Genomic DNA, 27,593 nt, shown 5'->3' on the forward strand with positions numbered 1-27,593 from the left:
TACAATCAGACATCACATAGCACATGATTATTAGGGTTTATACCATTCACATTACGCCCGGCTGCCAGCTGACGGACATACTCATTTTCACTTGCAAACCTACACAGGGAAGTGACAATCACACAAAACAGATAGGCAGTCGAAGATGCTTTTGACAACCTGAGTTCCTGTGAGTAAAAATAGAGCTACTCCCACGCTTTCTTCTCTTTTTAAAGCTTTCCTTCCAAATTATGTACTTTCGTCGTCACGAGAACGCCAAATGTTTACACAGACCAGACTATCGTCTTCAGCAGCTATCTTCGTCTCTTGTTCACCAATGCAGCGACGTTCAGTGAAATGGAGTGAAATTAAGTTGACTGCTGTCTCTACAAAAGAGTTCACCCATATACAGACACCTCAGGCTGTAACTTTAGTGCTTTTTGCGACAGATCCTGTCGCCAAAATACCAATGATCTGACTTGTGTTGTACGACGAGAGGTGGGGAATGTTGGTCCAATCGCCTCCCTCCGGCCTCCTGCTGCACTTCCTATCTCTCGCAGTGAAAGTGGATGAATACCTAAGGAGGGAAGAAAATTGCCAATTGTAACACGTTAATGCTTCATGTTTTGTCTAGCTGGAGCTCGCTTTCATGGCTACTTTTAGTCAGGTTCATTATACCGTTTCATGCGTGCATTCCTCAGTTGTTTTCAAACTCGAGTCGGGAATTTCTTTTGGTGACTGCTCGTTTAACGGTATGCAAATTGGTGACGACTCTTGGGTCGCCTTCATTATCGGATTAAAGAAAGTTTAATGAGAGGGCAGGGCATGTCTCAGATTCAACCCGAAGATGCCTCGCTGTCGACGACTTTTGAGGCGCGGGTTGAAATTACGTGTCGAAAGTTAATGGAGTGACAGTCACTGTGGCACCCACGAAAGTGAAAGTTTCTCGCCCTGTTGTAAAATTTCTTTCAAGGTGCGGCTTAGAATAAAGACTTCTAACTGCAGCGATAAATAGGAAATTAGCAAGAGTGATGACGACTAATTTAGTTACCACTTCAACAATCGTTCGTGCTAAGATCCTAAAGTTAGATTTGCCAAGATATGTCCCGTCTTTTGTTGGTGTTTTCGTCACCCTATCTAACCTAATTTCAAAAAATAGCAAACGATATCCCCTCTTTTTGGTGTTATTTAAGCACGTGATATTCTCAATTACCAAATTACATCCAACGCTTTGACAGATATCGTGCGTAAACGTAATGCCAGTTTCTTGGGCATCCGCATCCGATCGCGGATACCATACAAGTGCTCGCCAGTTGTTCAATGAGTGAAACGCCAGTATTTCTAGCAGAGGTTCCGTTGGTCTTTTGTGATGTGGACAATGGAAAAATCACCAAGCCCACTTGAGACTGCTTAACCCTTCCTCTAAGTGTTCTTCAAGTTGTGTATGACGAGGTGGTACTTTGTCATGTAGAGTATACGGGTGTAAACAACATTTGACCGAAACTGTGATTCGGTCAAAGAACAAACCCAATCACATTGAGGAATTTCATGCTTTTAGACTTACTTATTTTAACCGACCCTTTAATTGTATCCTTGCTATATGATAGTCATTGGAACAGAGCTGCTGGTATTAACTTACCTATACCAAGGTGTACACAGTTTGTTCAATTCTACAGTCGGCTAGAGACCCCTTAGCCCCAACGACTTTTAATGAGGGGGTCAAGCAAGGAAGCTCATATCACAACAAAACGTTTTATGAGTACAGTCGAGTGGAACTCCTCTGCAGGTCCACAAAAGAAATTCAATCGAAGGGCATTGTACAACACATAGATTAACATGGTAAAAAGCCCCAAGTTTCTTTGTACAGATATGTGAACAAAAACGACGCTGTCAATGAGTTTACATAGCGCTATTAGTGGCTTTGTTGTATAGGTTTACATTGCTAATGAACGGCTATGGTCCGGCTTCCTCTGCTTTTGTCCTCTTAATCACATTTAAAGGAATATATATACACTTGAAGCAAACGGGGTTTAGTTGGCTTTGACTTTGAAGGGGACGTTTGATCAATTGAAATCTCATTCGATTGTTTGTAATTTGCTAAGTTCTTAATCAAGTTCCACATGCTGTTTTAGTATGATTGATAGTTAGTGTGTGTGTTTAACCACAATCCTCTACTCCAGTGCTATTGACCACAACATCCACACAGTAATGTTTTCTCTTCAACTTTTGTCAGTTTCATCGTTGAGTGCACTAGAACACCAATTCAACTCTATGAACATTGCAATATGTTTTTGCTTCAAATTCTGTCGGTGAATGCACAAAAACAGCAACGAACAATAATAGTGTCCGTACACAATCGACCATACACATTATGTAAGTGCGAAAAAGTGCGACTTAAGAAATACAAATACAAATACAAGTGAAACAATAAAAGATCATCACGACCCCCCCCCCCCCCACCTCTCCCCATCTATTTTATATCTATACAAATTTGCTGCAACATATTACACGTACTTGATCATGACATCTTGGTTTATACCCAAGGAATCAACATAATTTGGTGTGCAACAAGGTTAAGTTTATATTCACAAAATTAAATGTGTGATCGTTCTTTTTTTCGGCGTCTTCGTCACCGATTTCTGCATAACACATCGTTTAATTGGGGGCGGGGGTGGGGTGGATATTAGCAAACGTGTAACAACAAGTTTGTTCTCATTTCATTTTAACACATCATACATGAAAAAGATCAGATTGGAATGCGAATATAGTTGATTTATCACTAGTGAAGGTATTGTCTGTTTAACATCAGTATGTTGGACACGCCTATGGAAATCGAAAACAGGGTCTGAAAGAGTAGAGATGAAGCGAAGTTTGTAGGTGTATAATTATTCTGACATATTGTGTTGCGAACAAGGTGCATATTTTCTCAGCTCAATCAATACAGCTCGATTGCCCGGCAATTTTCGGATTTGGTAGGTTATAATCCATAATGGGTGTGGTTTGTTACTAATATAGCCCAATTTTACAGTTGTTAGGGGTCTTGTTAGGAAGGCTAATGATGATACCAATAAACGAACACGAATTCGACACCATACACCATGTTTTCTTTTACCCAAAGTGTGATTATCTCTAAAATGTCACCCTTATAGAGCTTATAGAGCCAAGTCTTGGTTAAGTGCGTAACTACCATCGGTGTTTGTCACCTGCCTATCAAAGAGGTGACGTGTTAATGACAGCCATGTTGGAAATAAGGAACAGGGGAAGAATTTACCAAACCCATTCATAGTCGAGAAAACCGAGTAACTGATATATGGGCTTAACAGAGAATTTCTCTACCCCCGTCTGTTCAGATTGTGATCAGTGTCAATGTGAAAACACCGTGACAAAACCTACGTTGCAAATGTATAACAAAGATCTACTATTCCACTCTTAGATTTCTTACCACTTCACACGTGTCAAAGCGCAGATAAGCAGAAAACATGATACTTGTGAGTCAGTATGTAGTTAATTCCTAACACAATAACCATTTGGTAGTCGAGTCAGCTCTTCTGTATGGGTGATCCAACTTTTCTATGTCGAAACTAAGACCTTAATTGCATACATTATGGTGACCAAGTACATGATGTCTGTACACCGCAATGCTTTGTTACAGTCGGCATTCGGTGTATTTTGGCTGTGGCAATGAAAGAGACCATTTACACGAATGTTGCATTCATTTTTTAAAATTGGTTTTGTAAAAGTCACTTGTTTTTGTCTCATTGTCAAAGTGTGTGTGTGTGTGTGTGTGTGTTTGTAATAGCATATATGATTGTCTTCAGAGTTTAGTTTCGTAGGTTAGCGTTTAAATGGGTACGTGCTACAATTTTGTAAATTTTAACAAAACAGGATAACACGAACCTTTTCCTTCTCCTAAAGGTGGCACTATAGATGAAACCTTTCAAGACTTGTAAAGGTAAGACTAGTATTTGAAAACTTTCCAGATGTGTAAATGTAGAAGCCTTTCTAGTCGAAACTATTGCTGAAACTATTGCTGACCTTCCAACCGTACAGGTGAACATCGATAAACAATTATAACTTTGTTGTGAATTTCAACAGACACGAGTCGATTTATAGTTTAATAATTTATGGCATACAACGTGAAAACTATATTTACCATTGTTTTCCAATATGTTGTCAGGGACCCGATACAAATGATATTTTACAAACGAGCGACATTTTCAAATTTCTGCATTGCGAAGTGTCTTAATAGATCTTACTAAAAATTAAAATGACATATGACTTGCTGTTTAAAAAACAAGATTGCTTTGAGACAGTATTGGATATACATAACCATATTACATGGATGAGGTGATAAGATTGGTAAATCATCTATACAGAAGCTTATTGCATGGATTAACGATTGGCTTGGATATCATCTACATTGATACACATGTATCTAACCACATTCATTGATACAAATAAGAAAGTGGAACAGAACAGTCTGAATTTTGGTCACAATTCACCGACTGTGTACAAATTATTAACTTGAAATGGTGTGACAGACTGTTATCCTTTTCAAAGTTATATGTGACTCCAACATACTGGCTATTTACATTTATTTTTTTTGATCAATAGATAAGTCAGAAAACAAACTTTACGATCCCCATATATATATATATATATATATATATATATATATATATATATATATATATATATATATATATATATATATATATATATATATATATATATATATATATATATCGTGGAATTGTGAGGGGAGGGGCGCACATTGTGTACGTCAAAATTAATTGTTGGTATAATCATGGAAGTATACTTCCATGGTTAAATGGATAGCAACATTTTCCTGGTGGGGAGTGGGCAAATCATTTTCTGTATTGGGTGAGCAGTGGACTGGCGGGCAAGTTGAAACCCAGTGGGAGGGAAGGAGGGAAGGCAGATATCCTTCCCTACCAGTGTGAGGGCACAAAAACAGCAAAACACCCTCCTCACATTTGTTTTGGAGGGAGGGATGATTCAATTAAAAACATCACATTTAGTCTGATGATGAACACCTAGGCTCATCACTCAGAGTGTTGAGAGAACACTATAACCCACAATCAACAAAACGAAGGGTGTAGGTGCTATGACCGAATATTGCGAGTCTATTTATGAAAGATATGGCTTGGAAACTTTACCAGTATGCAGTGATACACGGTGTATTTACATCTTATGAGCCAAAATCGTGCGGATTTATGTAAATAACTATTATAGATGCAACGTTTTGATTCAAAGACTTCTACAGGCAATGACAGGAGAATCACAGTCATGGAGCTACACATTTTGCGAGTGGTTGGTCAACTTCTTGGGAACTTTTACCGACTGACCCCAATAGAATTGTGGGAAAATAAATACCCCCTAACTCACTACTTATTCAATTACTTGGTTTTCGTTTGCAGTTCATTTCCTGTACCAATAACAGAAATTCGAGATGATTATTACTTTCTCTTTACTTCCAACGTCTAAAGCGTGAGGTATTCAATCGTGGCCATCTAACGATGGTCGAATGAATAGACGACTTCAATTCTTGAAATGATTAGAGAGATAAGGAGTCTTAATGGCTGCCATTTTGTCGAGATGTCACTAGAAACATGAACTACAAGTGACCAACCATGTCAAAACAGTTAAATGTGAGAAGCGACAGGGACTGGCAAGCCCTTTGCAGCGAGGTAAAACATAATATTATATGTATCAAGCACGGCTGTAGAAAAATTTACCTTTAGATTTCATAAAATGTCTGGACACAATTCTATCTGAGCTGCCCTCATATTTGTACATTACGTACGTACACGGTACATACTGAAGGTTACGCTGATTTTGTCTGTGGTTTTCAGTAATACTGGCATATGGTCTATAATTTTAGTACTAAGACGACATTTTTGCTGGCATATATTGCCGCTATGGCATACTACCGATGCTAACAGAGTACTTGACGAGATTATTCTGTTAACTTTGTCACGACAATGTTATTAACCCCCCCACCACCACCACCACCACCACACACCACACACTGATACTCGAACTCACACACCGATATGGTTAGTATGGGTATATTGGTGAGACTAACACATCCATGCACAAACACAAACATGATGATGTCATGTGCAGAGTAAACACACATGCAGGTATGCAACATTATTAAACTGCAGTACCGAGCAAACTTTTCATACTTCCAAAATGATTTCGAAAACATATCTACAGGGTGTGACACGTGTAAATGGGCAAGTTTCAACTTCGTATGTATAGTGTATAGCTGGTAAAATATTTTGTATCATATAATGTCCCACTGTGAATATGACAAATCATGGATATATTTTTTTAAAATATGAACAATGTTAGAAAGCCAATATTTTCACAGAGCAAGTACAAGATACATCCACAATTTTCTAGAAAACATTGGAATTATTGTTGACAACATTATATTATTTGCTGTCCGTTATTTGTCACCGAGGTAAAATTTTCAGCTAAAGTTGGTGTACAAAATACCCTTATGTAAAGTATAAACAGTAAGACTTCTTTAAAGCAAATGTTTGTAACTTGAATATGGAAGAGGAGGTAGAAATATTGAATGTGCATACTGAGAGTATTGGCAACTTCATGTATGGACTGTGGTATTTTTAAAGTGGTCATATGATAAGGATTGGGTATTTATTTTAGATTTGTAATTTATAAAACAATTTTATCATGGCTTCCGTCTTGAAAAATCAATGTGAAACAACATTGACCAAGTGTGTGTTTGTAACTCAATACATTGCATAAAGCCAACAAAAAAAATGTGTAAAAAAGTTTGTTACTGTACGCACAAAGATTTTACACATTTAGTAATTTTTTATAGTTTATTGAGTTAGACACAAGGACTTGGCACATGTTTATCACCTTGACAATTAATTCTGAACTCAAATTTATTTATTTGTGATAACTTTAATATGCACAGTTCATTATTTATACACATGACCGATATATTAGGACATTGTGTGTAAGTTATAATGCCATTGAGTCATTTGTATATCATATCCACATGCAGGGTCAGGTTTCTGTTAGTACCATATTTGATCGAATGTGTTTAATTAGGACTGAGGAAATAAATGTATAAATCATTTCATTTGAAACTAAGATTTTAATAAGAAAATCCCTGACATCATGCCCTTGACATATAGTCAACAAGGCCCTAGATTAATAAACATATTGAATTCCTCCTTGAGGAGGAGAACACTCCTTTCCTGACCTCCAACTGACTTCTCCAGAGGTGGTTACTGGTGCCTAAGGTCAGCTTCTGTAGGAGTGCTAGCTGGTGCTTCAGGCCAGGAAGAACAGTTTTCGGAAATCTTTCTATCATGTGTGCTGTTAGAATAAATATCAAATGTTATGCTACCATTATCTGTAATATTTTAGTGTTTTTATGTTTTCGCAATTGCAAGTTCTGCTGTGTATGATCATGGAACTCAGATTACTCCTTATAATACTCTGTAATTCAGTGTTTATTTTATATAAAAATTGTGCAGTTGTATTTGAGTTATTTGTCATTTACTTGCTCTGGTGTAAATGTTTTTGTGAAAGATGAATGTCCCATATTTCATTTATGAAGGATTATCTAACTACATCTTGACTTATATCAACTCGTCTTATCATCTCTTGTTTGTACACAAGATATGATATGATATGATTTGAACATTTGAATTAATTAGCTGCTACCTGTATTCCCACAGAATATTGGTTCTTGTTAGCTGCTACCTTAAATTTTAAGGATGTTTTCTTTTTAGTTCAATATATGTAAAAGAAGACTCAAGAGCAAAGAAGATGGGTTGCTGATTTTATCCAAAGAGCTAGATACAATCCGAGGTGAACGAAATGAATATAAGTTGATGGCAGAACAACTGAGAGAGAAGTATCATGGACAAAAAAGAAAGTATGAAGAGAGAGAAAAAGTGAGTAAAACTATCTGTTCAAGCTTTGTAGAATTCAGTGGTTTGGACCAGTTTTCTGTTATCTGTGTTCAAGAGAAATATTGATAATGGCCTACATGTATAATATCATTCACCTTGGCTCTGCAATAGTATCTTAATGTACATTTTTACTCTTTTTTTTTCTTTTTTTTCTTTTTTTTTTTTTGGGGGGGGGGGGGGGGGGGCTGGGTTGTGAGGACCACCAATCAACTGTTGACATGGTGAAAGTGGTTCAAGCAGTTGTTAAATAGTTTTCAGTGAAAATATCATCGATCCATTACATCTTCATTTGATGTGTCAGAAATTGTGATGGTCAATAAAAATATCGAAATACTTTTAAAATTGACAAAAAAGTGTTTAACAACTAGAAAAAGGGTATACAGTGGCATACCATTTGTTTTTAACCTTAAACATTGATACAGTAATTAGAAGGACTGCCTTGTGTTGTAATCTGACATATTACTGGTTTTAGCCATGCTGTGCCCATTTGTTTCTGATTCAATGATTGGCTCAGGGTCTCGGGCAAGATTTGAATCATTGTTGTGCAGCCTAGCTGTATAAATGGGGACCTGATAGGACAGATTGTAAGGTCAGGGATTTCATCCTATGCATTTATTTGCAACACAAGCTGAATGCTACACAGGGAGTTGTGGAAGTATCAAGGCTTGTAACTTTTTAGGTCTGTGTGTGTGTGTGGGGGGGGGGGGTAATATTATACAGTGTTTTCAGTACTATTGCAACTGTGGGAATTAAATTTCTTAAAATATGTAATACATGTATACTTTGGTTACAAAGATTTACAAATGTAAATAACATTGTTGACAATGACTCATTTCTGGGCCCATCTATGAAAAAACTAAAATGTTGCACATTGAAAAAATGATCAAATTATAATGTGAGCTTTGTACCAGGTTATTATTTTTGTCTGTGTGTACACATAGTCATGTACAATATTTTAATACTATGACATAATTCTTATTTCTTACCTACAATATTCAGTATCTAATTTCATTAAAGGGACATAGACCAACTTTAGACAAATTGAGATGACACTGACAAATGTTCAGATCTGGCCTAACATAACATGAACAGTTCATTTTTTTCCTTTTAATGAATGGCACAGATGATGAATTGTTTTGTGTTTTTATTTGTTTCCTCTGTTTAATAAACTCTTTTATATGGTTTATACTGATATTTTCTTGTGTTATTATTAAACAATTAACAGGTCTGATTTTCAGAGTAAAGAAATGTGATATTTTGAAGTAAAGAGAATAGAATAGAACGTTACATTTCAGAAAAGTGATATGAACATCGTCATTCTATTATGGATACATACATCTATTTTAGTTTATCATATCAAAACCCTGCCTATGGCTATCGCTATGGGAAGGATATGGGAGTGATATGTCTGTGTTCATTATAAAATAAACCCTCATGTGATGAAGCCTTGTCAAATTTCATTCAGTTATAGAAAAAAATTACTTAATACAGAATAAGAAAATTATACCCCTAAAGATGAAACGTTTGTGAAAATGTTTAGATTATTCTCAATAATGTTCTGACTTTGTGATTAGAATTCTATTCAACATGAACTCAGAGTCGAGTCACAAACAAATCTCTTCTGCAAGTAAAATTGAGCTTGTAGTTTAACTCTTGATACAAGTGACTACTGGTAGTTTGTTTTTTAAATCTCATAGTATATGTTGATACTGTACACTCACCATGCATGGAGCTCAATTAAAATTTAATACAGAGATCTATAAAGAAATCAGTAGCTAATTGTACAAACTTGTTTGGTTAGTATTTTATCAAACCATGTCACTGTGGGAGGAACAGCAGGTTAATGAAAATCTCAGCAGGAATGTCCAAACAAAATACTTGGTGCAATAGTCACTGCCATAGAGTCTGTGATTCATGAAATTGTATAGTGCCAAAGACAGTCTGATGTATACTGTTTTATCCTTGTCAGCTTTCAATTTTAATCAATTTGTTCTTCTTTAATGTGAAATCAAGGACGTGTCCTATAGGCTTATTTGGATCAAAATCAAGATTTTTTTTTACAATATTTGTCTTGTATCCATGACTTTGCAAATCTACAGTGAATGTAACACACATCAATATAATAAAAGAAACTCTTTTATTTGAATCTGTTGGTACTTTACCCATGCTCTTCCTTAAATAACATTTGAAGTAGTATCCCCAAAAAAGAATTTCCTTTTTGGCTTACGGTTTCATTTCTTTTAATTTTTGAATATTTTTTGAAATCATTAATTTTGCTTGGGAGTATTTTTCACTGAATGCTGAGACTCTAGAGAAAAAGATGCTAGTTTTGGAACATCATGACCAGATGTTCCCACTAAGGCTTAAGTTATTTGTGCGCTACTTGTGCAAGGTCTCAGTCTGCTGTCACAGTCAAATTTCATGTTTTGCACAACCTTATATCCAAGAATCAAGAATGAAACAGAAAATATATACAAATAAAGTATAATTAATGATTAAATGAAATATTGTCATAGAGTTTTATTTCTCTCTATTAAGCATCCAAGAGCAGGTGAAAAGTGTTAGCTTCATATTGTAAATAAACATATGATTTTGTTTTTGGCCTTTGGCCGGAAGGGGATATACCCCTTTATGGACTATCTTCCCATGGCCATGCAAGCACAAGCTGCCATGTCACCCTTTCCATTTTATCCCTTCTCCTTAAGTTACTGAGTCTCAAAAAACTTAGAGGGAACACTGATCATGACACTCTTTGATTTATCTGTAGGCACTTGGACTATGGTCACCAGACAATGATCACGTAGCAGAAAGGAGAAGTCACGTGAGTCGATTCTTAGATTTGTGTGTACAATTATCAAATACTAAATAGGGAATTTCAGATAGCTTTGCACAAGTTAGTGTTTGTACTTATTAGAAATGGAAATGACCACACACTAACACTGTGAACACAGATCTCTTATGATTTGCATAGTTTTGATTTCATTTTATTAAACTGTCAACTATAAACTTTCGGAATGTAAAACATCTATCATCAGTATATTGTAAGTCCTGTAGTGTCAAATGTACCATGTCATAGGGGTCAGAAATGATGAGTATTGAATGAAACTGTTAAACAATATAGCTGGTGTTTACCTTGGAAATCAGGACATTTTGATCGATTTGATCAAGTCATAAATTTGTCACCAAAAAGTCATTATGTTACAACCCCAGGATGGATATTTATGAATGAGATCTATCATTATCTGCTTGTGAAGAGGGTGGGTAAACCTCCCCATTGATAGGCACAAATAATCTTTATCATGGCCTGGATATGAGTTTATGGACCAAGGTTGTACGGTGGAAGCCATACTACTGAGGACTACCAAGTAATATCCAGGCCGTAAAGAGGTTTATCATATGCCCTATGAGTCACATCACCACATAAATTGATAGTGAAACATTATTTTATATGCTAAAATGTAAAGATAGTGAGAAAACAATGAAAGCCAACAAATCACTGAGTGAACGGATATCAACAAGCACGCCACTTGCCATATTTGGACAAAGTGTGCCAGGGTGTGATGTGAAGAATATCTATTGAATTACACTGAAAGCAATAATGGGTTTATGATTAAATGTACATATTGTAGCTGTAATATTGTTATTGCATGCTAGATGTTTATAGGATGAGATATATGTCAATCTGATAAAAATCTTATGTGGTGAATGCGGTTAGATGTCTTTATTTACCTTTGTTTCCATTGTTTTGTGACATTTGTTTTGTTCCGGGTGATCGCCACCTTCCCACATCTCACCCTGTGTAATAGAAAATCTTGTTTGAATCTCGCGGTTTTGAGTAGCCAATCAGGATGAGCAGTACGTTGGCAGCTGTGCACATTGAAAAATCAAACAAACAAACGTACCCTTACACACTGTGGAGGTCAACATGGAGGATGCATGGCACCCTAGTTGATGGTACAATCCGTTGGTGGCGGTGCCGTCTCTCTGAACGATTTTGAAACAAGCATGCTGATTGGTTGAAGAAACCTTTCAAGATCCTTGCGATTCAAACAAGATTTTCTATTACACAGGGTCAGATGTGGGAAGGCAGCGATCACCCGGAACAAAACAGATGTAAATAAAGACATCTAACCACTTTCACCACATCAGATTTTAATCAGATTTGGATAGGTGTTTGATTTTGTCATGATTTTTATCCCGCTGTATTGCAAAAATATGAGAGAATCTTGCACAAATCATAATTCTGATGAGAGATGCTAAAATGTATTGTCCAAATGCAGATAAGTTTTGCATGCCAAACAAATGTACCAATTGTTTCTATCTGTAATACTGGTGAGACAACAGTAAAATATACATGTAGACCTAACAAACAGGGCTAATGCAGACAAAATTAATTAATATAGAACAATACTTCAATATGTTTGGACAGTATTTCTAATTATTTCTTCATCTAAATATTTCAACTAAATCTCCATCAGCTATCACCTGTTAGCGGTGGTCATTGTCATGTTATGTTTGGTCAACATTTTCAAACAAAGACTAGGTTGTACTGACTCAGGATGTAAGTATTCATGTCAGACCCAGTCAGTGCAAGTAAATAATTTTAACAGCTGATGCTGTTTGTTTGTTTTAAACGCCAAGGAATTATTTGTGGCTTTTGGTCAAAAACTAGGTCAACATGACGTGCAGTTTTCCAAATTTTACTGATTGTAGTAAATAGGCAAGGATTGATTTGAAATGAAAATTTGAAAAGAAATAAGGAATAAGGAAAAGTTAAAAGATTGAAATCTTAATGGTGGGTATTCGTTAGATAAGAGTATGAACATTTAACAATATTTTGTTAATTTGACAGAGTTTGGCACAGTTACTTTCTGAAGCAAGAGCACAAAACAGAAGACTCCAACAGGAATCAGACGATTTGAAACAGAAATTAACAGAATCACATGGTGATATTAAGGTAAGGAAATAAGTATCGCATTTGCACATTTCGATGGTACACAGTCAACTTCCAGCCTATGCTGGATCACATGGTGATATCAAGTTAACAAATAACCCCCACCTCATCCAATCCCCCATCCCCACTGCCTTTCAATATAAAATCAACTTCCAGTGGCTCACTGGATGTCATGTTGATTTCAGGTATGTAAATAACAACCACCCACCCTCACTCCAACCCACCCTACCTCATCCTCCTCCCCTCAATAGTGCAGCCAATTTTCAGCACACTGATATTAGTAAGAAAATATCTATTAAAAAAAACTCCACCCTCGCCCCACTGCCTTAATTGTGCAGTAAACTTCCAACTTATGCTGTATCCCATTGTGATGTGAAAGTAAGCAAATAACCCCCATCCCTCTCCCCATCCTTCAATGGTACAGTCAGCTTACAGCTAATGTTGGACCACATGCTGATACCAAGGAAAGCAAATAACTAACCCCTGACCCCCAAACCCACCCCTACCTCTACTGGATCACATGTAAAGATGTCATAAATCATGCATAAAATACTCATCCCATCAAACTGTTTTGTTCTGTTTTGTATGCACATGTTACATTTCCAGGTGTCATTGATATACATTTGAATTGGTGTCAACTGCAGACAGTGCAATGAAACCGTAGAACAGTACGAGAATAGCAAATTAAAACTCAGACATTCACACATACAAAACTGACAAGGTATCTATGTTAAGAACACATAGTACAATGAATGACCTTTCATTTATTTGATAAATATATCACTGCAGTGAAATGTCTGGGAGTAATTAGTAGTTATGTAAACTATTCAACACAAATCAATGTAGCAGTAAGTAGATCCATCAGATATAATGGCTATATCATCAAAGAGGTTCACATAAGTCAAACTGTTAGGCTATTTCCATCACTCCGCTACAGTACAAAAATAGATTTCTGCTTTCTCTGAAAGGTACCAAATATATAAATCTTGTTCATTACAATTTCACAAATTTTATAGATTTCAGACACAGTTTTGCAGATTTCAAGACATATTTTGGTAGATTTCAAGCATAATTTTGTAGGTTTCAAGACCGTTTGGTAAATTTCAAGACATAATTTGGTAGATTTCAAACATTATGTGGTAGATTTCAGACACAATTTGCAGATTTCAAAACATAATTTTGTAGATTTCAGGTATGATTTTGTATATTTCAAGTAAATTTTCATCCACTTTTGCATTCCTTTCGTATATCCATATTATTTCCTAGTTTGTTTTCATCGAGTGATGTTAAAAATCGTTCCCAGGTTATTTCAGGGACTACTGTTCAGTCATTTATTGCATACTATGGTTTGCTTTAAAAAAAATATGATACAAGAATGGAGTAAAAGTTTTTTAATTCTAAATTGTCATCAAGGTTATTTTACAAATGTGTGAATGGAACAAATTGTCTTATTTAAAACTTACTGAAAGAGGAAGATAAAAAAATTCTCAAAAACTTGAAAAGATTCACATACAAACTTTAATATACACTACATTTTATTATCAAAGTTTTCAAACAGTTTGTGCCACTTTCCTTGAATGAGAGAAAATGATTTGTAATTTGGCCCCAAAGAATGAATTTAAGAAGTAATTGAACAAGAAAGTACATTTGAAGAAATAGGCAATGTTGTTAGGACAGCATTGAAATGATGTGTTTAATTTAAAGTACTAGTATTTCACTTTGAATTCTCCTTATCCATGCAGTAGATATGTGACATAAGTAGCCACACATCAAGATGTGAAGGCCTGTTTTCATTCCTTACTCTCATAATTTAGAGTTTCTCTTTTACTATGCGTGATTTATTTGATCTGCACATTTGGAGGGGATGACTCTGTTGGCATTTGATTGTAAATTTGTACTTTGTTTGCATGCTCTGGTGTACAGATGTTTTGATGAGGTGAACTCTTGTCACTAAAAACAAACCCAACACTACAGGGAAGGATAAAGTCTGAGTCATCGTCAATGGTGGATATCTTGACGTGTCCACTCAGACTCCTCAAATTCCTTGGGTCAGTACTTTTAGAATCATGCTGGATATCAGGACTTGTTCACTCGGTCTGTTGAAATTCCTTGGGTGAGCAATTTTAGAATCATAGTGGATAATATCATGAGATTTATGTTAAAGTATCATCAGAATTCTAAATATTGACCTACGCTTCCTGTCCAGTCACTAACTCCTTCCAGCTGCCTGTAATGTGATCCCACCAAATAGTTCAGACTTTCCATGTTATGATGCGCATGCTCTGTGTGTACTATAACACATGTTTGATTGACACTTTGTTATTACCAAACCATCGACACCTGAATCCCAATCTGATCATAAATAAACCCTATCAACTTTGCATTTTAGGAAGTGCTATATACATAGACAACCCTACCAACTTTGCATTTTAGGAAGTGCTATATACATAGACACCTCTACCAACTTTGCATTTTAGGAAGTGCTACATACATAGACAAGATCTCCATTACAGAACACCTAGTATGAGTAGCATAAAGAAAAAGAATTTTTTTGTTTGTTGACTGTTATTTCAGCTGTTGAGAGAAAACATAGCCAGACAAAGGGTAGGGGATGAAGGAGTTGGAGCAAGGCACTTCCCAGCACATGAAAGAGAAGAACTGGTCAAACAGATTGAAGAATTGAGAGAACAGGTACAGACTTGTTTAACAACATACTTGCATCTATTGACTAAAATATACCATTTATCATCGGTTGTTGTTGTTGTTGTTGTTGTTGTTGTTGTTGTTGTTGTTGTTGTTGTTGTTTGATGAGTCAAGTGTTTGTTTGTGAACATAGATGAGTAATCTGGTTCTTCTCAACTACTTCCTTTCTTTATTATGATAACAGAGAAATAACACTATTGTGCATTACATATACTATGTACATGCTTGTTCCAAATGAACACCACATGTACATGTACTGCATCTCACAATATGTACTTATCTTCATTTTTATTTTCAAATGACAGGTACTTTTCTAGTCTTGATACTACCCGTGGTATCAAATCATCTCTTTATTAAAAGATAGCTCTTAAGATTTGATGCCATGAATAGCATTTAGACTATGAACATTCTGGCTTTTTGTGATCTTTATTACAAAGTGGGGTTGAACATTTATACCATTTGTGAGCCAGGATGGACAAAAAATATTGAATTGACACCCTTGTTGTCCTACATCACAACAACACACATCTGTGTCATGAAAATGTGTATCTACATAATTGGTTCTGCTGTACTCGAAATATGAGTAAAACGTGCAAGATCACCAGTACGTTTCCAGATATTTCATAGATATTGCTTGCACGGGTATAATTGGTATTATTTCCCAATACTTTTCTTCATTCAGCTGGAAAATACTTGTGACGTAAAGGTTTTGATTTGCAACTCGTAGTGACAAGGCCCCTTAGGTTGCTCATATTTTCCTTGGCTGAACAAACAGAATATTGGGGAATAATATCTGATTATTGTGCATATTGTATGATGATGAAAATATCATATATTACTGTCCCAATATGGGCATTTGTGAATGAATATTGGATATTGATCTACCCAATGTAAAAATAGCAGGTAATATCCCAGTTGAAAGGTACAAATCCCCATACTTACCCCTTAAGTTAGACCTTTATGAAGGATTTGTTATATTTGAATTTGTGTTTGGCATAAATATTTGTATCTGTTACCTCTGAGTAAATGGGACAAAACAAAGAGATGAAACCACAGTACGGATATTAGCTAAGCAGTATTATTGTGGTATTTATTCTTAATTTGATAACCATTACTAATCTATTACTTGGTATATACAGAAGTCCAGGATGTGTATCACCATACAAACCAAACTAATTTCCGTATTATGTTTGGACTGAGTCCCAAGACCTATAACTTACCTACTGATTATTACACACATATGGCAAACTTCCAGTGAAATAAGCAGGACTTCACCATCTGTAAACTTTAGCCAGACACATCAAAGATCATTTTATCTGTTTGACCAAGCAAATCTACTTTTACTGAACAGGTGTAAGATGTATTAAGCTGTTTTAAGGACACGCTAAATTCTAGTCATATACTTTGATGATTAATTACAGTAAAATAAATAAAGCAATTGCTATACAAACTGACATCTTAAATAATGCAGTCTATTTGCCCATCGTGTGTTTAGTGTAGAGTTAATGTGAATTACCCCATCTCTCATCAATCTCCCTAGTAATGTGGTTAGATCTTATTCCTGGCTATCATGTTCACTCTTATTATAACTTGAACACCATCAATTGCAGACACAGACCCCCTCTAGCAAAAAATAAAATTAGATTGAAACAGACAAGCCTAGATTTCTCAGGTTTGGGATTGAAATTTTTTAACACAAATCAAAATTGATGCACTTCAAGCAAAATTGTGTTTTCTCATTCATAACCCAATTTGACATTTGAAAGCAGAACATTTTCCAATGTTATGTTATTTCTTAATGTTTATCTTAAAAAGTTCAATTGTTTAGATATAACTTTGTCATCTTTCATTGACTATCAACCATTAATTATTTTGTGTATAATATGGGCTTACAGTTACTTCCCATGAAAGATATGAACCAGCTGAACAAATCATGTGATGATTATTGTGGGAAATTAGGTATTTATGGAGAAAACCTTCAAAAGAATATTCCAAGCAGGGGTGAACAAATCCACTGGTCCTGGGTCCGGGACTAGCAATTTTTTGGGAGCGCACCACACAAATTTTACTGTTGGACCAGTACCTTACTGTTAATAACTATGTTAAAAAGTCGTCTTAATATACAGATTCATAGGTAAGATTTAATGTTTCACATTAGCGAGACCTGGGACCACTAATTCTTTCAGCAGGACCACTGGATTTTTTTAAGGCACTGGTCAGGGGACCACCAGTTCACAAAATGATCTTTTCACCCCTGCCAAGTTTTGACATACCTACTACTTTGGCAATCAAGGTTTTGGTCTACTAGGATAGACACAAACTGAAACTGTTGTTGTGACATGTTGATATTATAAGCTATTGACATTGTACTCACTGTAAGGTGACCTTTCTGATGACTCCTGTGACCTTGAAGTGTACACTTTTGGGGCTTTCCAGTATTTGTATTCTTTTAATCACAAGGTGATTACATCTGCACAACAGAGACATCGCTATCAGCCACTCATGAAATCTACCATATTGAACAACAATAGTTTTAGTGTGTGTCTATCTTAGTAAACCTAGACCTCAGTTGCCAGAGTAGTAAGTATGTATGTGTTTTAAAGGTTACCGGAATTTAAGAGGGAAACAAAGTATTCCAGACATATGAAGCCTGTCCATACTACAAAATCAGATTTGGATACAACTCAATTTACCTGTCCATATTTGTTGTTAATTCGTATCAAATTCAAATTACTGATCCAGATCGAAGACTACGCTGGGTGGTGGTTTCGATTCGGATCAAAGTAATTCAAATCAGATCGAGACCAGTTAGGCCTGATGTGGACTTATTTGAGTATTCAAGTGACTTAGTTTGATAATAAGTAATCCGAATCAAATTCCATGTGGGAACTAGGCCATTGAAATATATTTTTGTTATTGGGTAATTCCAACAACTAAAATATTTTTGAATTAGGGTTAACAACTGGAGTTCTATCTAGATATTTATATATTCTGCAAACTGAACATTATGACATATTTTATAGGAACCAAATTATAAAAAGTCCAACTTTACTTTGCAAGCTTCTTTATGCATATTAACCACTGCTATCATAGTCTCAACTCAGGTATAGTTTGTAGAAGTCTTAAAGTGGCCATATGGATGAGGAGTGGGTATTTATTTTGGATTTTTAATTTATAAAACAATTTTATCATAGCTTCCTACTTGAAAAAATCAATGCAAAACAACATAGACCAAGTCCATGTATGTAACTCAATACATTGCAAAAAGCCTAAAAAAAAAAATGTGTAAGAAAGTTTGCTATTTTACGTACAATAACAAACATTTTACACACTTAACAGTCTTTTGCCATTTATCGAGTTACACACAAGGACTTGGCATATGTTGTTTCACATTGATTTTTCAAGTAGGAAGGTATGATAAAATAGTTTTATAAATTAAAAATCCAAAATAAATACCCAATCCTCATCCATATGGCCACTTTAGCGTATGTGGTGGAGTATTATACATTGACAGTATTTAGTTGTAAATGTGGCCTCGGGCACAGACTATGCCACTTAATGCAAATTAATTCAAAATCCCAATCTTACATTATCTTTATCACATATTTGCTCTATCAATTCCTTCCTGTCCTAAATTTTCAAAATAACGCTGCATCTATGTACACTGTAATTACTGTGAAATGTGAAATGTCAAATTCCAAGCTATTATTTGCTTTGTACTATTATTTCAGTAAAGTATCTGTCTTGCAAGTCTGTTTTCAAGTATACACCATCAATATATAAATGCTCAAATCAACCTAAAATTGGATACACTTTAAAAATGATATAAAAATATATTTATCGAGATTTATTGATCATATTAGAAATTGGACTGACTGTCGTGCTTGACAACTAATTTTGTAGGCCTCGACAACCTTAATTCCTTTAAGCGAATTTCATTATTTTTCCATATTGTGGGCCAAAGTTTTATTATTATATTTGGGATTTCATTATTTTTTCCATATTGTTGGGCCGAAGTATTATTATTATCTTTCAACTGTGTCACCTTTTATATGTGAAAGTTGAAGTGGGAGGGTTAGAGTTTAATAACGAGTTGATTTCAAAGGGTAGAATGTCATCGTGTGTATATTTCATCACAAGTAGTATGCTATGGAACATGACAGTCCCATGATGTGTAATTCGATGTTATTCCCCAATATTTTTCTTCCTTCAGCCAAGGGAAATACGAGTGACCTAAGGGGTCTTTGTAACTATGAGTCGATAGACGAATAGTGACAGCCCTTAGGTCATGAGAATTTTCCGGCTGAATGAAGAAAAATATTGGAGAATAACATAATTATACCAGGGGCAGTAATAGCAAAGAAAAATTGGGGAAACTAATGGTAATTTTGAATGTTTTGACTCATATTTCGAAGACAGTAGAACCAGTGACGGAGACATGTGTTGTCGTGACATAGAACAACCAGGTTATATATTCCATATTTTTTGTTCAGCTTGGCTCCTGCTTGGTATAATTGTTCATGTAGAGTACTCAGGCTGTTCACATTAGTCAAGTTTGTAGTGTTCGATGCAACCATACTTTGACAAGCATAGTGAAAGAAAGTGCAACAGAAAGCAAGCATGAGTGCAAATGCCCACACCAGCACAAACACGTCTGTGGGGTTCTCTTATTAACACATAAAACAGCAAAAATTTTCATAAAACATACAACAACGCATTCACTTGATGTCGCATACATGGCAACAATTGCACACTCGTTCACATAAAGGCATGCGATACTATAAAGTTTTCGTTATAGACTTATTTTCACTTACTTCACCAGAAAACAAAAATGTATAAATAAGTAGTTACCAATATGTCTTCTTGTATCTGAACACATTGTAAAAATTAGTCTTTGAGAACTAGCTTAAGACTATAAAAAAAATTGGTGAAAATATCTAGGTTGACAGTATGTTATTGGTATTGCATCGTAGTGCAAGTACTGATAGCAATCACACAAACCAATGCAAGTAATCACTGGTATATATATTATACATCATATCCATCATACATGTAATATCATATCATAGTGTGTACATCTCATCAACAGTATTATGTTGTACATTCAATCTTCTGAAATAATATTTTGTTTATGCACAGATGTTCATGGTATCATACTTAATATAATGCCATGCAATGGATACCAGACATCACAATCTATCATGAAACGCAATATTTGGATATATATTTAGATCTCCCAGTACAGGCTGTTACACTGGTCACAGACAATACAGCTAGCCAGAATAGTTAAATGTACACGAATTAACAATCCTAAACTCACAATAGAAAATTTCTAAATGAGATACTGATTTAATACAACTTTTGTGTGCATCTCATTTACAACTTAATGTACAGAACTGATTTCCCAAAAAAGGAGATGTTTGAAAAATTTGTATTTTTCATACAGGCTATTTTACTCAATAGAGAATTTCAATAATGCCAGACACCTGAAATTTTGTTAATATGAATTTTTGATTGATGTGAATTTTTTTGTTCAGAATGTTTCACTGGACAGAGAACTGACCGCTAAAATAGATGATGAGGAGGAGATATTATCTGAGAAGGAACACTACAGACAAAAGGCAGAACGACTGAACCAAGAGTTGAACTATATACTTGGTGGAGATGAGAAGAGAATTGTAGATATTGATGCTCTGTGTATGGAGAACCAGTACGTCAGAGTTTTATACTTATAGTTTAGTATAGTTAGACTGTATTAAAGATATGTCATGTCACGCTCCCCTCATTAATAAAATGTGGATTTTCTTGTATGATAGGGGAACACCAAATTTTGATCCATTACAAGAAATGTCTGTGCATCAGTTGCACATCAAATTAGCTTACAGGACACGGTGGTCACCATATACTAAGGGATAAGGGAACACCAAATATTGGAGGGTCAAAAGAAATCGCTTTGTGCCAGTGGTGCATGAAAATGACTTAGAGGGTACATTGCCGTGGACTTTTAAATTTTCAGTGTGAACTTTGACCTCATAAAATCCTATGTGATATCTTTCAATGGCATATATGCACGCACGTATTGATGTAAGGTCTGATGGGAATAAAGTGGATAGGTGAAAAAAAAAGTGAATTTACTGTGAAATTGACATGGTGTATGAAACCAATGAGGTTTTAAAGATGTACTGTTCTGAGGTGGAGGAAGTCATAAGCCTGCTGTGTTGTTTATTAAACTATGGAATGAAAAAGTGACACACTAGATAAGAATGACAATTGATAAATGAATCACAGGAGATTATTATTATGTTGGGTATTTTTAGATTTTGTAGTAGAGTTGATAATTTCAGTTGGAATAAAATAACGAAGTTTATCAATTTGTCAAACTCAAAACATAGAAATATTTAACACCCCTACCAGATTTATTTTGTATGTTTGTGAAACAGAAGACTTGAAAATGTTATTATATTCTGTCTCCTTCAGATATTTAAAGGAAAGACTGAAGCAGTGTCAGGAAGAAAAAGATCTTGCCAATCAAACTCTTGCTAAATATAAGGTAAGTTGATATAGTGTACATGTATATTTGCAGTCCGGAGACTTATCTTGGTGTTACATACAACTCTCTACACCAAACCAAGGCAGATACAGTTTAGAAACTTTCTGAATTTGAAAATTACCACCAAAAAGCCTTGCTAAAATCTATGTTGATCTTGGTATGTAAACCTATGGTGTAAATGCAGCCAAGTGTGAAAATTAAATTAGGAGAGTAGCCAATTACAAATGCCTAAGTCAATATAGAGAATCACTTAGATATTAGCAAAGCTGTTGGTGGTAATTTTAAATTCAAGACATATTTCTGAGCTTTCTAAACTCTGCCATGGCTTGGTGTGGAGAGCTTCTGGAGATAGGAATACCAAGACGGGTCTCTGGGCGAGTGTACATGTAATATGAGTATATGCCTCTTAATGGATATTCCAAGTGAAAAATGGTAGTTGTGACTGGAATATCTTTTTCATGCTTTTTGTTCTTACTTTCAACTTATTTACTTAGTGAAGCATATGTGAACCTAGACATCCTATCAGCATTTTTCTGCAAATTTTCATTTAGTTTACAATGATTGAATGGTCAACACATTGTTTTAAATAGATGATGTGATATTTATGTATACTTTGACAATTTCATACAATCAGAACAGACACAAGTTTTAAACTAATGATGTGTGATTCATGTATAATTTGTTGTAGAATGCATTGGACAGAAGAAGAGGGAAAGGAACCATGAAATTAGGAGGTAATCGAACAGGAGGAGTTGTAATCTCACAAAAACAAGGTAGGAAAGTTTTAAAGTTTTCAGTTGTGTAGCCTTAAATAAACACTGGTTACAGTTGATTTCATTAAATACAGGACAGCTTGGATTGCAGGAAACTTTCAAGATTGTTTTTGTTTCATATTGGAAAACGTTATTGGTGTTAGCAGTCCTGGTTTTGGAAACAGAAGCTGTGAAATACCTCCATAAATGATGTTAGCAGCCCAAGTATTGAAAACAATAGATATCATAAATGTAGTCTAGAGAGGGCGCTATAGATTGGCTGTGCTCTTGAGTTGATGTTTTATTTTGATCACAAGTCTTGAAGTAAACCTCATGTAATATACAAAACAAGACTAAAATGAGCTACACTGTTAGTAGTAGGATGATAATAATTGTAGAGAAATAGGACCATTTCATTATTAATTTTTGACTATCAAAGAAATGAAATGCAACAACAAAATGGCTACATCTGATATATTCTGATTTGAATAATTTGAAAAGAAATGTGTACTGTAGTTTTAATCAGTAATTTCATCAAAATTTCAAATTTGTATTTAGTATATTTGTTTGAATGTAAATCAAAATCTGCATGTAGATATGGATATAGATGTTGAATATATGTTGATATCAGAATAATTGTTAATGTTTCAGTTCAGCAACTATTGGCTGAGGGTAAAGGTACAGGCATTCCTGCCACACCATCTTCTGTAGCAGATTTACAGAACTTAGCCTCAGCTTTATTGGATACAGTCAACGACAAAAACTTAGCTTTAAATCACCAACGAAATACAAACAAGTAAGTTATCCAGCTTGAATTTCAACACAGTGGAATTAATAATTCACACAAACTTGAAGAAATTGATACAGTGAAACATTTTTATAAAATCATTGTCTACCATCAGAAAACATCAATTTGTCATCCAGTTTGAATCCAACACAAAGAAATTAGTAGTTTCTACAAACAGTTATAAGGAGAGAGAGAGAGAGAGAGAGAGAGAGAGAGAGAGAGAGAGAGACAGACAGACAGACAGACAGACAGACAGACAGACAGACAGACAGACATACAGACATACAGAGACAGACAGAGAGAGAGAGAGGGGAGAGAGAGAGAAAGAGAGAGAGAGAGAAAGAGGGAGAGAGAGAGAGAGAGAGAGAGAGAGAGAGAGAGAATGAAAGCAATTGCAAAATGAATGTCTGTCATCAGAGACATAATTATGAACTTGATCTAAAAGTTGTAAGATTTAGTAACATGATGTAAACAATACTATATACCATGAAATCATGATTTAAAGTTGAATCATTTCATGATTTCACAACACCTAATTTATGTGAAGGAAAGAAACTCAAAGGAGTCATGAATATTCAGTGTACATCTAATAAATATTCATATATTTGCTGCACAATCAAACTTTCTAATGTTTGCTTTGACAGTTTCACAAGGTGTTGACTTCATGTTGTGTTTACAGGATTCTAGGAAAGAGAGTTGCAGAACTTGAAAAGAAGCTAAAAACACTGGAAGTATCAGGATTTTGGAATTTGCCTACAAGTCAATTGAAAGGTAATTGGATTTAGAAATGTTTAATATATTGACATATGTGCATGAATTCAAAAACATGTGCAGACACATCATATATTATTGCCTTGGTATTGGGTTATATGCCTGAGGCAAGGATAACACTCAGCACGACATGTAGCGGAGTTATAAAAACAACAACAGATTACTATATTTAGATGTGCTGTTACGCTGTCAATCTCATTTGCATAATTTTGACGGGAAAATAGTTCGGTTTGTCAATCATGGCATGATTGACATCATACTCAATGATTGTGCATTAGAACAAAGTTACATTGATAAACTGTTGTGATGTATTGCTGTATACAAATTTAATATTCCAATGCCATTCTATGCTACAGTATTACAACAAAAACTTTCTTTTTTATATCTATCGAAAATAGTTCCAGTTTGATTTCAGTCAATACAGAAAACAGTTCTGGGTTGATTTCAGTCAGTAGCATAATATATGGAGCACTAGATCACCATTATTTTCTCCATAGAAAACAATGTAATGCAAGGTGGTCGAATATATGAGGCACGTAATAAACACACGTACACACTAACATATAAGCATACATATCTACCCATACACACACACACACACACACACACACACACACACACACACACACACATACATACCCCAGTGACTAATAACCCCCCCACCCCCAACACACACTCACATACACACACAACTTTATGCATGCACACACACCTCCACATTCTCACTCATACATGTAGCCTTAAATATATTCCAATGCAAACAAACAAAGGGACACTTTGCCACACCTATCATAAGAAAGTGGAACTTTGTCTTATTTCAATTTGTCAAGTATGTGTAACACACTCTAACAGCCTTGAAAGAATGAAGTTGAGAATGAATCACTTTGTTCTGTAATCCAGAATTTTGCCTGGCAACCCCTGAATCCCTTTGCATGATATTAATTGATGCTTAGATCTTTTATATATGATATTAGTAGTATATTCTTTAATGTGTTTTTATCCTCTCTCTCGTTCCAAGGTAAAACATTAGCCTCAGTGATTGCTGAAAACGAAGAGATGAAAGCAGGTATTAAAGCATTAACACCACGACTAGCTGCCACCAGTGATCAGGAGTCAGATGATGGTATGACACCACCCACTAGTAGTCGGGATGGTACCACACCACCAACTAGTAGTCAGGCAAGTCCATCGCATGAAGTCAAAAGTCAAACTACAACTACATGCAGTGATACAGACAGTCTCATGTCCTTGGATCTAGACCTGTTATCTCCTCAAGGTGATACCTCTAGTGTGTCAGATTCAGTGCAAAATGAAAAGACAGAGGAACTAAGTATCTCAAATTCCATACACAGTGAAAAACCAGAGATATCTAAGAAAATAACAAAAGTTGACTTGGTGGAACTTTTAGACGAAACAAATGACACTAGCACTGTTTGTCATGATGAAAACAATGTTGATGAATTGATTCAAGTTGATGACTTTCCTAACGACAACAACTTGGGTACTAATAATGTCATTGGAAAACAAACAGAGAGCGAGAGTGAAACTAGTATCAAGGAAAACAACATTGATGTGACACCAGATGTTGCAGCTTGTCAGTCAGTAACACAGGGAGAATTTGTTGATAAGAATAGTATACAAGACTGCATAGCAAATCAGAATATAGATCCTTCCAACTCAGATACAAGGGAAGAAACATCAGGTGCTGATTTAATCTCTGAAAATACTTCACCTAGATTAAGTGATCACATATCTAGTGGCAATCTATTTGATGAAACTCAAGGGCCTAACCCATTCGATGAAGAACCAGGTGCAAATCCATTTGACGAAGAACCAGGTGCAAATCCATTCTATGAAGAACCAGGTGTGAATCCATTTGATGAAGAACCAGGTGCAAATCCATTTGACGAAGAAGAAAGTGTAAATTCTTCAGATGAAGCACAGAATTCAAATCCATTTTTAGAGTCAACAGATATGAATGAAAACCAGGAGACATTAAATGAAGTTGGTGAACTCATAGAGGATATCTTTGATGATGTGGCTAACAAACTAGCTATCCAGAAAACACACAAGACATCGACAGAATCACAAAATAAAGATGGAGAGAAATCAGCCAGACCTAGCTCACCATTGTTGAATAAACAACCACCACAACCACCACCACCACCACCACCAGCACGAGATGTGGAAGTCTAAACAACATCCACAACCAGCACCACTGCCAGCAACACCGGCACAAGATGTTGAAGTGTAGTCTAGATACAAACCCCCACTAGCTACAACATATATATAACTGACTGCCAACATGAACATTGTAAATATTTACATGATTGGGTTTTGTTGCAATACATCTTACAAGTTTTACTTTGGATGCTATACATGATTAGCCAAGCAATCCACACAAAATATAGGGTACAAATGATCCCTGGTATATGATTTGTAATTGGAATGTTTTAATTTTAAAGATTGGGGTGTTGGTAATTGTTGTAGAATTTGACATTAGGACAAATATTATTTAGTTGAAAAATTCCTCCATTTTTTCCAGACAATCCAAATGTGTCCCTTTCCTTATTTACAATGTGTTTAGTATTTGTAACCTACAGTTTAGGGGCCATACAGGTCACATCCATGACTTTCAATGAAATATTTACTGTTAAAATTGACTTTCTAGAAATAGTTAAATCTAAGAAACAAGTGACACAGCTCATATCTAAGTAAATCTAACAAGATCATCATGAAATCAATGCAGCTGGGATGTGAACTTGTATATTGAGTACTGATTTATATATATCATATATCAATATTTTATGTCATTAGTATGTAAACTTTACTTTAACTTATTAGTTTATCATTTTACCAGGGAGCCCACTGTAGTTGTGGTTGAATGTTCTAGATATAGAGATAATATTACCAGACTTTCCCAGTATGTTTATTAGATGACCAAAGCGTCGTCAATCTACCAATGCAAAACTTATCTTTCTATACCAGTGTAATGCTAACATCATAAAAATTGTAAACCTTGCTTTCCGCAGACTTTTTACATAACTTGATATCGGAATTATTTACAAGTTATATTTGGGTTTTCAGCATTAATGATAGCTCATCGTCTAAA

The 27,593-nt window shown here is 35.2% G+C and overlaps 1 protein-coding gene across 1 annotated transcript; it reads left to right on the forward strand.

The window, feature by feature from the left end:
- Window positions 1–5,587: 5,587 nt before the first annotated feature.
- Window positions 5,588–27,349, forward strand: LOC144446440 (uncharacterized). The gene is made up of 11 exons (XM_078136201.1): window positions 5,588–5,690; window positions 7,782–7,946; window positions 10,732–10,785; window positions 12,817–12,921; window positions 15,493–15,609; window positions 21,159–21,331; window positions 22,099–22,171; window positions 22,860–22,944; window positions 23,575–23,719; window positions 24,390–24,481; window positions 25,500–27,349. Exons 1-11 carry the CDS (start codon window positions 5,634–5,636, stop codon window positions 26,675–26,677), a joined length of 2,244 nt encoding a protein of 747 aa, XP_077992327.1. The 5' UTR covers window positions 5,588–5,633; the 3' UTR covers window positions 26,678–27,349.
- The last annotated feature ends 244 nt before the right edge of the window (window positions 27,350–27,593 follow it).

The sequence above is a fragment of the Glandiceps talaboti genome, chromosome 15 (genome assembly GCF_964340395.1).
Source record: "Glandiceps talaboti chromosome 15, keGlaTala1.1, whole genome shotgun sequence".
In the NCBI taxonomy this organism is placed as follows: Eukaryota; Metazoa; Hemichordata; class Enteropneusta; family Spengelidae; genus Glandiceps; species Glandiceps talaboti.